Source organism: Aquarana catesbeiana, linkage group LG01, assembly GCF_042186555.1.
Source record: "Aquarana catesbeiana isolate 2022-GZ linkage group LG01, ASM4218655v1, whole genome shotgun sequence".
NCBI classification, from domain to species: domain Eukaryota; kingdom Metazoa; phylum Chordata; class Amphibia; order Anura; family Ranidae; genus Aquarana; species Aquarana catesbeiana.
In genome coordinates this window covers 74,044,453-74,058,294 of record NC_133324.1, presented here as the reverse complement: position 1 = coordinate 74,058,294, position 13,842 = coordinate 74,044,453, and the positions used below count along the sequence as shown (strand labels likewise).

Genomic DNA, 13,842 nt, shown 5'->3' with positions numbered 1-13,842 from the left:
CAGGGGCAAAATGTAGCCATGTCAGAGCCACGGTGATGGGTGATCGTGGGGAAATGCAGAGGGTCCCAGGGGCAAAATGTAGCCATGTCAGAGCCACTGTGATAGGTGATCGTGGGGAAATGCAGAGGGTCCCAGGGGCAAAACTGTTTTCTTCTTTGATTAACATTTGTATAGTGTTGGGCCATACTCCAAGACTAGAACATTTTCTATTCTTGTAACACACCATACACTATACGAGTATTCTATTCTTGTAATATGCTTCTACGCTCCTCTGTTGTGAGTGAAAGGGGAAGGGCTCACCAATGTAAACAGTACTATGCTGTTTACATTGGTGATTGATGTGATTGGTCATCACAACGATCACAAGGCACAGAGCCACTCGAATTGTCTTTGTACCTTTAGCCAATGCTCTCCACTAAATATAATAAACTGTCAGCAGTGATGGGATCTATGAGTCTATGTATGCCAAAGTTCTCATTTTTGGCATAGAGTCTCTTTCTTCAACATCATGTAGTAATAAAAAAACAGCCACTTCCTTGCAGGTCTCTCCGGACCGGGAAGTCCTCAGAAAAACTGTACATGAAACAGAGAGAGTGCTGGCATAGGGTAAAATCCTAAAAAAAAAACTATAATAGGTTAAAGAAATATACTGTACTCACAAAAGTGATAAAAAGACACACTTCTCATGTAATTTCTGTAAGGAAACGATTACACTCATCCATCCATTAAGCCTCATTCGAAGACCAGAGTCTAATATACTGGCTAACGCGTTTCAAGACAACGCTCCTCCTGGAGTTGGCTCCGATGAAGAAACGCATGAAGCACTAATGGATGGATAAGTGCAATTTTTAGTCGATCATATGTTCCTTATGAAAAATTGTGAGAAGCGTGACTTTATATCGCTTTTGTGAGTACAATATATTTATTTTAACCAATTAAAGATTTTTTGAGGATCTTACACTATGGCAGCACCTTCTCCGTTTCATTTATGATGCTCTCTTGCTGTCTAATGAAAGTGAAGGCAACAGTTTTGTGCTTGCGCCCAAAGGTAAACAAAAAAGCATGTACAGGTTATAACACCCCCTCTATGCTATCTGTCCATTGTAATTAAAGTGGTTAAACACAGGGCCGGGACAAAGGGTGGGCAGGAGGGGCGGCTTAACCTGGGCACAATGGTTTACTGTAGGGATGGTGTGCCTTCCTTTTGTTACAAGGCTGACAGGAGTAGTGGCAGTACATTTGACAAGCGAGTAACTGCTGAATGTAGGATCTCCTAGGCTTGTACATCATGTGGGTAGGGGGTACGCTGGTTGGCATCTTTGCCCTGGGCACTGAATGACCTTGCCCCAGCCCTTGTTAAAGATGGTTAAGGGTTTTGTTAAATGGACAGGTGCAGGTCTACACTATTGCCTCATTTGAAGACCAGCTTCTAATATACTTGCTAACGTGTTTCAAGGCAGCACTCCTCCTGGAATTGGGTCTGATGAAGAGGCTCGAAATACGTTAGCTGGTATATTAGAATGAAGCACTAATAGATAGATGAGTGCAAACATTAGTCGATGAGATTTGTGAATATATGAAAAAGTGTGTCTTTATAACACTTTGAGTACAATATATTTATTTTAACCTATTAAAGATTTTTTAAGGATCTTACACTTTGGCAGTGTATTTTATTTATGACCCACTCACTCTAGTAAGGGTGCTGTCTGCCCATTGTAACTAATGTGGTTAAAGTGATACTAAACACACACTGTTTAATTTACATTGTCCCTTCTATTTCTTTATATGGATGATGGCACTGTAATTATTTTAATTAAAAAAAAACATCTATACTTTTCCCTAATTGCTATACAGCTATCACATGACCCAGCTCCCTCCCAGCCTGTTTGCAGGGAAACATAATCATAACAAAACATAATAAAATATAATCTGGAGGAGCTTCTAGTCCTCTGCTGCTGGTTACATGTTCAAAAAAAAAAAAAAAAAAAAAAACAGCCTTTGAAATGAATTTTATTTTAAAAATAAATATCGATAAACAGTTTTAAATTATCATATTTTCTATTATGACGGACTTGTGTCTTTTTTTCAACTTCACCTACTATGTAACTATATATTTGTGATCAAAATCTTTATCATTTTGTGCAAATAACACGGTGTGGGCAAACTTCTGCTAGTCACAGGCTGTGTCATGCCCCTCCAGCCTTTGTCTTAGAATAAGAGGGAGGTGAAGCCTTCATCAATCTACATGTAATATCCCACTATCGCACCCCCATTGTGTTTAGCTGGTTAGCGGGCATGGAGGAGGGAGGCAGTGGGTTGTCATTTCCATTGTGTTTACGCCCACATGTGTGACTCTATGATGTGATAGGGAGAATTTGAAAAAGTATGGAACCCCTGGATTAAATACCTCCAGGCTTCCTTAGTGGCTGGGGACCCGGATCGAGGGGACCTCTTCTTTCCCCCTTTTTTCCTCTACTTACTCTTTTCCCTTACTACTAACTGATGTTTTGTATATGGATGCATATGGAGGGTCCATATGTATATCATTTATGAGAGCAAGGCATTGTGCTTGGGGTACTGAACGTATTCCCTGTGGTTATCGCTCCCACATTTCTTTGACTGAAGCCATGTTACTATTTGACTCATTGCTAATGTGACGTTCTTTTATAGATATGCCTCTATTCTGTATTTGTTGTAGGGTGACTATATTCACTGTCAGTGGCAGCCCGTTCATTAGGGGCGTAAGGGGGCCACCCCCCTATCCACGTGTCCAGTCCCCTAATCTACATTCAGGGTGCCGGACACATGGATTACAATGATTTTTTTTTTTTTTTTTTTTTAAGCACGTGATTAGAGACAAAGGCTCGAATAGGCTTCAAAAAAAGGGTGGGCTCTGTGCCCAGAGCCCACCCAGTTGTGTGACAATTTCGAATAAATATTTGCTATTGTCACACTGATTCTCCTCCCGGCGAATCATTAAGCGGGTCCTGAGACCCGTTTCCTGATTGGTCAAAAGGAGAAGCGATCCCATTGGCCTAGGAGGGGGAGGGAGGACTTAGGTGTCGGCACTCTCTGGGAACACATGGCTCTCAGCCCCGCTGCCTCCTCCTCATCTCTATCAGAGCCGTCATATGAGCGCCGCTCTGGGGGGACGATGTGATCAGACTGACAGAATGGCAGACACGGGGGATGGAAGGATGAGCCTGGCTGTTGGCAGCACCGAGCCGGAGAAAGTTTTCCAACTCTGCCAGAGGGGCTCTGGGGCAATGAGAAAAGAAGAGTGCGGGCTGTGAGCTCCATCACTGCTCGGAGGTTGTGCCCTAACACCTGCTCCCGCTGTCACCCATCAGGGATCGGATCTGGGACAGTAATCGGGGTGGGAGATCGGGCTGGAAATGTGTGCTGATCTCAGGGTGGGTCGGATGTGGCAGGGGGCAAAGAATCCCCACCAGCAGAATACCATGTCCTAGAAGAAGAGGTGAGTGAGCCATGGACACCGAGCAAAGTCCACACTGTGGGCATTGACACCAGACGACTTCCTACCACCCCTCCTCATCATCAGACTGATCTCTCCTCTACACCTGAAAAAGAAGTGAGCCGGGGTTGGGGTGGGGTTTGGGGGAGACTGTGGGGATGGTGCGTGGTGTGGGCTGGAGCGATGTGGGGGGGGGGGTCTGGTCCCTGGTCAGGTCCATCTGCTACCTCCCCCAACCAATGGAGCACTAGCCATCACCGTTCACCGTATTTATGCTTTTGGTAAAGAGATGGTATTGGTATTAACAGGGCCCAGCCTTTTAGTCTCCTTTATTTGGGTCCTGTTAATAACATTTGGGCCCTTGACTGTATTAGAGGGAGCATCCTTTTTCTGATATTTGTCTAACTACATTGGTATTTCTGTACTTTGTTAAACTTTTGAATAAAAATCTATTAAAAAGAAATGTAATAGGGAGGAAATGCATAGAAACTCACTGAAAACTGAGCACGTGCAGAGTTGCCACCACAGCTGCAAAATCGCTAGCTGAATTGCGGACACGAACAGAAGGGGGAGATAGAGAGCAGCAGGATCAACCAGGTCTTTTGCAGAATACAGAAAACTGAGTGGGTATGAACAACAGCATGTAATGCACTATTTATTGATAGTTTTTTATGATGTGGGTTTAGTGACCCTTTAAAGATGGTTACTGTTTTTGTTAAATGGACAGATGTCAAGTCTACAGAGAAAGAGACTATAACAAGGGCAGCATGCCAAACAGGTGAGGTTTGCGGTCAGCTAAGCGGATCATCAATTTGCTCACCGCTGCCCAGCGCCAACAGATTGTGTCCGGATAGGAGAATTCTCAGGGCACCCGACGACGCTTTGCTCACACTATGTGGCAACAATTTGCAGCATATGGATTTAGTTCATTTGATTGATACCCTTAGATAGTGTGAATACTTGAGCTGTGGAATGTCAAGAGCTCAACCACAAGTTATGCTTGATGTGGTGGGACCAAGCAGCTCTCGCTCCAAGCTGGAATGAAATGTCATTTTCACATACTTTTTCCGGGACGAAAAGGAGGATGGAAAACGGCAGACCTTTGGGAACCTTTACAGTGAGTTTAGTGGAAGTTTTGCAGCCAGGAACAGAAGGCTGATCCGGCAGCTGCCCCTCATTAAAAGAGAAGTCTCATATTCACCGGGTAGGGGGTGACGTGGAGAGAGCTATGTGCACAACCCCCCCCCCACCACCCGTTGGAAGTACCCACGGCAAAACCACTGTAGGAAACGCGTGTAAATAATAGTATGAACAATAAACAAAAGGTGAGTTAATAAACTGCAAGGCCTTCACGTCAGATACAATATCACCACCCTGATTGTAAACCTTCAGCAAACTATTTTATATGAACGCGGGTGAGGTGGGAAACAGGTTTGCTTATCCTTGACTAACCTTTGGTCTGAATCTGGACCAAGAAAGAAACCGGAAGCCAAGCAGGGCCGATACAAAATCTGAACAGAAATTCACTCATTTAATACAGAATGTCAACCACAGGCTTAAAGGATAAGTTCACTTTAAAAAAAAAAAAAATGCACATTTTTTTGCAGGTAAAAAAAATATGCGTTTAGTATTAGTTTTATTTTTATTTTTTGGAGCCTGTAAAATGTGTCAAACACAAGGCCCAAGGGGCCAAATGCGGCCCCCCCAGGCCATTTTATGTGGCCCTCGCACCTCTCCTGCAGCACCTTCCTCATCTCTGCCCCCACCTTGTCTCAGCAGTCGGCAGCAGAGAGGAGGACAGAACTCTTTCTACAGATCCTGCACCTCTCTGTGCAGCCGCAGCACACTTCATCTCCGCCTCCCCTGGTCTCAGTATTCAGCAGACTCTGGCAGATGACTCCAGTCCTCCTCTGGTCCTCCTCCAGACCCTGCACTTTCTGCTTCCCATCTCTCTCCCAAGCTTCTTCTCAGCGGGAGCACAAGGTAAGGGGGGTGCAAAGTGATGTATGCGAAGGGTGAGAGACTCTTGACTTTTAATAGTGGGGGGCTACAGATAGAACTGGCCCTTTGAGGGTGACCTAGGGCTGCACTTTTCTAGATAAAATGAGAATCAGTTCTTTTGCTTAGAATAAAGATCACGATTCTCACGGCGTAACATCATCAGTCACATTACACACACAAAAAAATAAAAAAAAAGATCGGGCTAACTTTACTGTTTAGTTTTTTTAAAATTCATTGAAGTTTATTTTTTCCCAAAAAATTGCCTTTGAAAGTAATCTACGCAAATACAGTGTGACATAAAATATTGCAACAACCATTATTTTATTCTCTAGGGTCTCTGCTAAAAATCAGAAACCCGTTGGTGCCATGCAGGTCTCCTGCAGACCTCTCAGTTTATCTGTGTACCTGTACATCCCGTACGGGGAAAGCAGATACAATCTGCCAGGAAATATCAATGAACTACCACGGCTCTCCACAGCACCATGGTAGTTCATTGAGAACTACAAGCCGACAGCCGCAAAGGATGTCACACAGAGTTGTGTGAATGAATGATGCGGCTGTGTGGGCGGAGCCCCGCACGGCTGCGCTGATTTGGAAAATTAACAGCTAGTACAGGGAAATTCACCTCATACTGCTGTCACAGGGAGAGGGGGGATTGAGCAGCGGCTGCAACATTGGGAACATGTTACATGTTCCATCCTAAAAACATGTTCCCAAAGGTGAATTTATTCTTTAAAGTCGGGGTCTCCAAACTTTCAAAACAAAGGGCCAGTTTACTGTCCTCCAGACTTTAAGGGGGCCGGACTGTTGCAATTGAGGGTAGAAAGGGTCCTGGTGTCAGTGGGAGTCAACAATGCATCTTTGGTATTATGGGGAGGAACCGTGCCCCGTCGTTGGCGTCAACGGGAGGAACCGTGCCCCGTCGTTGGCGTCAACGGGAGGAACCGTGCCCCGTCGTTGGCGTCAACGGGAGGAACCGTGCCCCGTCGTTGGCGTCAACGGGAGGAACCGTGCCCCGTCGTTGGCGTCAACGGGAGGAACCGTGCCCCGTCGTTGGCGTCAACGGGAGGAACCGTGCCCCGTCGTTGGCGTCAACGGGAGGAACCGTGCCCCGTCGTTGGCGTCAACGGGAGGAACCGTGCCCCGTCGTTGGCGTCAACGGGAGGAACCGTGCCCCGTCGTTGGCGTCAACGGGAGGAACCGTGCCCAGTCGTTGGCGTCAACGGGAGGAACCGTGCCCAGTCGTTGGCGTCAACGGGAGGAACCATGCCCAGTCATTGGCGTCAATAAGAATAGTGCCCCATTGTTGGTGTCAATGGGAAGAATAGTGCCCCATTGTTGGTGTCAGTGGGAGAAATAGTGGCCCATTGTTGGTGTCAGTGGGAGAAATAGTGCCCCATCCTTGGTGTCAGTGGGAGAAATAGTGCCCCATCGTTGGTGTCAGTGGGAGAAATAGTGCCCCATCGTTGGTGTCCGTGGGAGAAATAGTGCCCCATCGTTGGCGTCAATGGGAGATACAGTGCCATTGAGGTCAGTAGTAGTAATTATGCCCAATTGTTGGTGTCAGTGGGAAGGAAAAGTGCTCCAAGGGCCAGATAAAGGTAAGCAAAGGGCTGTATCCGGCCCAACCCCCCCTCCCGCAGTTTGGAGACCACTGCTTTAAAGGAACATTCCATTCTATAAAGACTTAGAAGAGTACAGAGGATCTTGAGCCTGTTTGAAAAAAAAAAAAATAAAAGTCAGAAGCTACAAATCCTGTAGCTGCTGACTTTTAGGCTGGGTTCACACCGATGCCAGATGCGTCTCGCAGCAGGGGTCTGGTGCATCCCTATTCCCTGTTTCAGGGACGAATCAGGAAAAACTTTTTGCCAAAGACCTACAGGACTCCTGTGCAAGCAGCTCCGGAGCCACCATGGAGATATGTGAGCCGGCTCAATTGAGAACCGGTCACAATCTCCTGTCATGCAAATTGTATGCAGGGAAGCCCACATTCAGTTCGAACTAGTGTGAACCCAGCCTTAAAGGGGCTGTAAAGACATGCATTAAGATAAAAAGCCTTCTGTGTGCAGCCGCCCCCTAACACTTACCTGAGGTCCCTCTTTGTCCAGCGATGTCCACAAGTAACTCAGTCATCTGATAGTTTCCTTCCTGATTGGCTGAGACAGCAGCAGAGCCATTGGCTCCTGCTGCTGTCAATCAAAGTCAGTTAAGCCAATCAGGGGAGAGAGAGGCCCGGGCCGGGTCGAGGCTTCCGTGTCTGAATGGACACAGGGAGCTGTGACTTGGCTCGGGTGCCCCCATAGCAAGCTGCTTGCTGTGGGGGCACTGAACAGGAGGGAGGTGCCTGAGAAAGGGAGGATCTGGGCTCACATCAACAGAGCAGGTAAGTATAACAGGTTTGTTATTTTTATAGGAAAAAAAAAACGACCCTTTACGATCACTTTTATAAAAGGACACTTACTTGTCCAGGGATCCAGCGCTCCTCACCCAGGCTGGTTCTTTGCCGGTCTTTGGGTCCCTGGCAAGTTTAGAGTGGGTATCCAGTTGCGACTCCTTGCGGCTGCACAGCCGGCTTCCCACTGCACATGGATGAGCCACACTGAGCCGTGTGAATGTTCCTGCAGTCTCCAGGGACCTGCGACGTGTCCCAAAAGGTTGCGGGGGGGGGGGGAGGGGTTTGGGTTGTCTACCAAACTTCTGGCTATCTGCACAGCAATCTTTTTAGTTATGCCGTTTTCCAACTGGTCAACAATGAATCTCGGCCGGTCCCTGCTGAACCAGCCAAGATTTGAACCCTGCATGGCTGGCCTTAGTAACCACTCAGATAATAAGCTGGGGTTAAATGGACAAAGCAGCCTTTTATTAACTCATTTAATAAATAATAAACACAGTATAAAATGGAAATGGACCCTCAAGTCCTAGAAGAAAAGATAGTATTTGGATCCAACTTAAATTAGGCCTCCAGCCGCAACACCACCGACTTGGAGACAATAAACTGCAGGTACCACCATCTGAACAACTGAGAACCGTACCTCAGTGGGTCCCTACAAAATGACCTTTGTGCCCAAAGTAACCTACAACCTACCTTGTACCCCGCTGGCTGCATGACAACAAATTTCCAAACAACCAAAACTCACCCCCAACCACAAAATAGGGTAAAAAACGGGGCGGACCGACAAGAGGGAAGTTTTCACTGACTAATCCAACTCCTTCCAACTCAAGACCTCCTACCACACCCTGCCGGGGCTCCACCGGTTTCTACCTTGGACACGAATCACGCAAGTCTTTTCTCACAAACTGATAGGACTCCTTTCTCCAAACCCCTTTAACCCCCTTAGTTCTTGCTTTCCTTTTACTCCGGGCCTTTCTTTTAGGATTTAATATATTTACAACTTACTGACCACGTAAATGTGCTACAAGCTAGAGATGTCATAATTTAGCAGGAGTTCCCCGAGCCATGAAAATTCTTTGAAGGGTTCCACAGTATTACAAAAGCGATAAAAGCTGGTCTATTGTGTTCCCATTCCGAATGCCAAAGTCAACATTCTATAAATGAAATAAAGAGAACATAAAGAAAAGTGCAGAGATCCCACCAATGTTGGTTGTCCCCGAGAGACAACAGGCAATTTAGATATTCAGAGCTTACCAAAAACTGAAATATCACTTTTGGATGAACCGACCCTTTAAACTGGTTCTGAATCTCTCTTGAATATATACTCCCCCCCCCATAATCTGCTATTTGTGGAGATTTGCTACCTATATCCTCGCAGGCCTGCCCAGACTGTTACAGGCCCGAGCCTTATCCTGCAATGCACTCGCCTCTTATCCAGAGCTTTGCAGAAGGGAGATTAAGCCTGTCTGCTAAGCCAATTGAAGTTCTATAAAAAGACTTAATGGACAAAACACAGTGGAAAAATAACCCCGGCCTCTTCATTCCATTCTCACCCTCATCCAGACCGTTCTACAGGAAGCATACATGGAGAGAGAAGATAGCCTGTAACTAGGCACAATAATAGGAGAAAAAAAAAAAAAAAGAAAGTACTCACTCTGAAAAAGAACTCCTCATTCCATTTTGGATTCAACGTCTGCAAAACAGAAAAAGGCTCATTAACGCATCAAGTAAAGAATTTTTACAAACACTAAACTTTTTTTTTACTATTTTCGAAGGCTCTTCTAAATGTACCCTTGAGTTACTGGTGGTCCCTCACTTTCAACTGATCTTCTTGCATGGCGCCTACTGGAGGGAGCAATATATTAAAGTGTTACTAAACCCCGAACCCTGCATTCACTATATCTGGTCTCCTACAGTACACAGAACACGGAAATCCAATTATTTTAGTAAATATAAACTGCTAAATACTTTTTCTCATCAGCAGTAGATATAGGGTTGCCACTTTTTCTTCAAGCCATACCCAAACACTTTGTTGTACTAGGATTGTAAAAGACCTGGGACGCCTTTGGGTACACCATGGGAAGTAGTAATGCGGCGCAGCAAACAATGGGTGTGGCCAAACTGCGCTTTGATTTGTGTGCGACTATCTCAGTTACTAAGGGAGCCACAATCTGGTCTGAATAATGTGTCTGGGCTTCAGGAAGACTAAAAGACATATGACTCAAAACCCGGACTTGTCCAGGTGAATTCAGGTCAGGTGGCGACCCTAGCTGTCACCCCCCTTCATAATACAGAGATCAGTGTCACCCCCCCTTCCTTCATAATACAGAGATCAGTGTCACCCCCCTTCCTTCATAATACAGAGGTCAGTGTCATTCCCCTCCTCATAATACAGAGGTCAGTGTCACCCCCCCCCCCCCCGCCTTCATAATACAGAGGTCAGTGTCATTCCCCTCCTCATAATACAGAGGTCAGTGTCACCCCCCCCCCCCCGCCTTCATAATACAGAGGTCAGTGTCATTCCCCTCCTCATAATACAGAGGTCAGTGTCACCCCCCCCCCCCCCCCGCCTTCATAATACAGAGGTCAGTGTCATTCCCCTCCTCATAATACAGAGGTCAGTGTCACACCCCCCCCCGCCTTCATAATACAGAGGTCAGTGTCATTCCCCTCCTCATAATACAGAGGTCAGTGTCACCCCCCCCCCCCCCGTCTTCATAATACAGAGGTCAGTGTCACCCCCTTCTTTATAATACAGAGGTCAGTGTCACCCCCCTTCCTTCATAATACAGAGGTCAGTGTCACCCCCCCCTTCTTAATACAGAGGTCAGTGTCACCCCCCCTTCCTTCATAATACAGAGGTCAGTGTCACCCCCCCTTCCTTCATAATACAGAGGTCAGTGTCACCCCCCCTTCCTTCATAATACAGAGGTCAGTGTCACCCCCCTCCTTCATGATACAGAGGTCAGTGTCACCCCCCTCCTTCATGATACAGAGGTCAGTGTCACCCCCTTTCTTCATAATACAGAGGTCAGTGTCACCCCCTTCTTTTAATACAGAGGTCAGTGTCACCCCCCTCCTTCATGATACAGAGGTCAGTGTCACCCCCCTCCTTCATGATACAGAGGTCAGTGTCACCCCCTTTCTTCATAATACAGAGGTCAGTGTCACCCCCTTCTTTTAATACAGAGGTCAGTGTCACCCCCCTTCCTTCATAATACAGAGGTCAGTGTCACCCCCCCCCCCTATCCTTCATGATACAGAGGTCAGTGTCACCCCCCTTCCTTCATAATACAGAGGTCCGTGTCACCCCCCCCATGCCTTCATAATACAGGGGGTCAGTGTCATCCCCCTCCTCATATAACAGAGGTCCGTGTCACACCCCCCCCCCCCACCTTCATAATACAGGGGGTCAGTGTCATCCCCCTCCTCATAATACAGAGGTGAGTGTCACCCCTCTCCTCCTTCATAATACAGAGGTCAGTGTCATCCCCCTTCCTTCATAATACAGAGGTCCGTGTCACCCCCCCCCCGCCTTCATAATACAGGGGGTCAGTGTCACTCCCCTCCTCATAATACAGAGGTCAGTGTCACCCCCTTATTCATAATACAGAGGTCAGTGTCACCCCCCTCCTTCATAATACAGGGGGTCAGTGTCATCCCCCCTCTTGTAATAAAGGGGTCACTATAAAGACGCCCATTAGATCAGTTGGACTGGAGGTAGTTGTGTTCGGGTTTTCAGGTGGACTGAAACCCGGATGCATTTGTCAAAACCCGAACTGTCCGTGTCAAAACCGGACAAGTGGCAACCCTAAGTATATAGCAGTCTTGTGACTTCTGTCAGTGTCTGGTAAAGCTTGTAGAAGGAGTTTTCATTCTACTCTGTCTTAAGAGGCTGCAGGACCCCTGACCCTCTGTCTGGATAGTGCCGACTGGCCCCTGTGCTCTTAACATGCACCATTCCAAGGAAAAAAAAACTCTAGCAATACACACCAAACTGAGCATGTGCAGAGTGACTCCAAAGGCTCTGTACTATCAGGAGGTGGATTGGGGACAGTGGAAGAAGGGGAGGATCAGAGAAGCCAGGATCAAACAGCCTTCTTACACCATGTGGAGGATTAACCCCTTAAGTTCCACAATGAGTATAACAAGCATGCTTTACTGCATCAGTTAACCTCTCTAAAGCAAACTTGAGTTTGATGTATTTTTTCTTTTTCTTTTCAATTTTCCTTTTTTGTTTTTGCATTGTATGCAAACCCCATCAATCAACTTTTGATATCCTTTTAAACTTTTTATTATAACTTTTAATTATACTATTTTAAGTTTTTTTGCTTTGTTTATATCTATCTGTTTAATGCTCGGTTCACACTGCTGCAACATGGAATCTGACTTGTGAGACCCCAAGTCGCATCACATGTCAAATTCAAAGTTTCCCTATGAGAGCATTCTTAACTGATACTGCAGAACTTGCTCGGACTTTAGAAAAGGTTCCTGCACTACTTTGAGAAGACTTGGGTGCGATTTCAGTCCTTGTACATGCTCCTAAATAGCATCCAAGTTGGATCAAGTTGGAAGGAAGTTGCAGGGCAAAGTCGTACCACTTTGTTGTCGCAGCAGTGTGAACCGAACCTAAGAAGTGCACAAATAACCGCTATCCTGCCAGAAATTCAGGGAGCTTTTAAGGGAGTTTTCTGGTCACAGAATACACTTTCATTTTGTATCATCAGGACTGCAATAACAATACAAACAATAGTTAAATTTGACAATCCAACATTAGCTTACTTAAAAAAACCTCCTTTGATTTAGTAAATTCTGCCGATCTCTTTCCATAACTTCCTGTATTCCCTGCATGCTTTGTGCTCTCGTTATTTCTAAGGACTACATATCCCATGGTACCTTGCTGCATGCAAGTAGTGATTCCAGGACTCACCCCGCCTCTTGAAACTCTTCTCAGCACCTCTGTAGTTCAGAAGGCAGGCTCTGTGAAACGTGAGACACAGCAGTGCCTCCTCACAGGGCATAATGACTACGTGTAACAGAATTCAGGGAGGTAAGTGTGTGGGGATCTTCACAAAGTTTACAAACTTAAAGGTCATTCAGATTAATAGCAGTAGGCTCAAAATAATTGAGGTAGAAGATGGAAATTAATATATGGTTTTACATTTTGACCTTTTTTTTTACTGCACTCTCTGTAGTGGTATTTCAAACAGTCAACTCTGCCCAGTTCTCTGTGTGGACTACAAAACATCTTCCGATAAGTTAGGGGGATGAGGAGAAGGGGAAGTGTTCAGTAGACCTAACATTTCCTGCTCTAGGGTGACAACACTGCTCTTTTAAAGATACAGTGCAGTGCATAAAGCTGGCCATACATATTAAGATGTTTTTTGTTCAAAAACAAAAAAATCAGATTCCTCCATCCACACCAACAGTGTGGATAGACTAAATTTCCTGCTGCAGCACCACCGGATGTCAGCTATTCAGTCAACGATTTTCCAAATGGCTCCTTCAACAAAAGATGGGCTTGACCCTCGAAACGCGTCAGCCATTTCAAACCCACTATCATGTGCTGTTAGTTCGGGAGAGGTCGTCTGATTGTACATTCAGTCTCTAAGAATGTGAAGAGCCTTTGTGCCTAGGATTGGATGATATGGCTGTGAATTTATCTCTTATTAAAAATAAAAGAAGCAACAAGTAATAGTGGATAGTCAAAATCTCCTGCTGCAGCACCATCGGGTCTCAGAATACAGTGTGTGCATATGACTGGATGCAGGAGCTGTTTGGTCAACAATTTTCCACCTGGCTCCTTCACAGGGTGGATTTGATTTAAATCACTAGTAAAAAGAGCAACTGTCATCTCTGTCCCACAGCGGCTCCTCCTCTGACCTGCTGTTGACTCACCGACAGTCCCATTCACTTTAATGGGGCGGCTGGTGACACAACAAGGTGAGGGACGTGGCGGCAGCAGGTGAGTGGA

General features: G+C 46.0%; 1 protein-coding gene across 4 annotated transcripts in view; it reads right to left on the bottom strand.

Annotated features, from left to right (window-relative positions):
• The window catches only part of NEDD4L (NEDD4 like E3 ubiquitin protein ligase), a 578,915-nt gene that overhangs the window by 248,692 nt on the left and 316,381 nt on the right, over nucleotides 1–13,842 (bottom strand). For all 4 annotated transcript variants that reach the window (XM_073620478.1, XM_073620530.1, XM_073620504.1 and 1 more), the window contains one exon: nucleotides 9,523–9,561. In XM_073620478.1, the coding sequence (XP_073476579.1) occupies nucleotides 9,523–9,561 (39 nt within the window). The remainder of the gene's footprint in view (nucleotides 1–9,522; nucleotides 9,562–13,842) is intronic.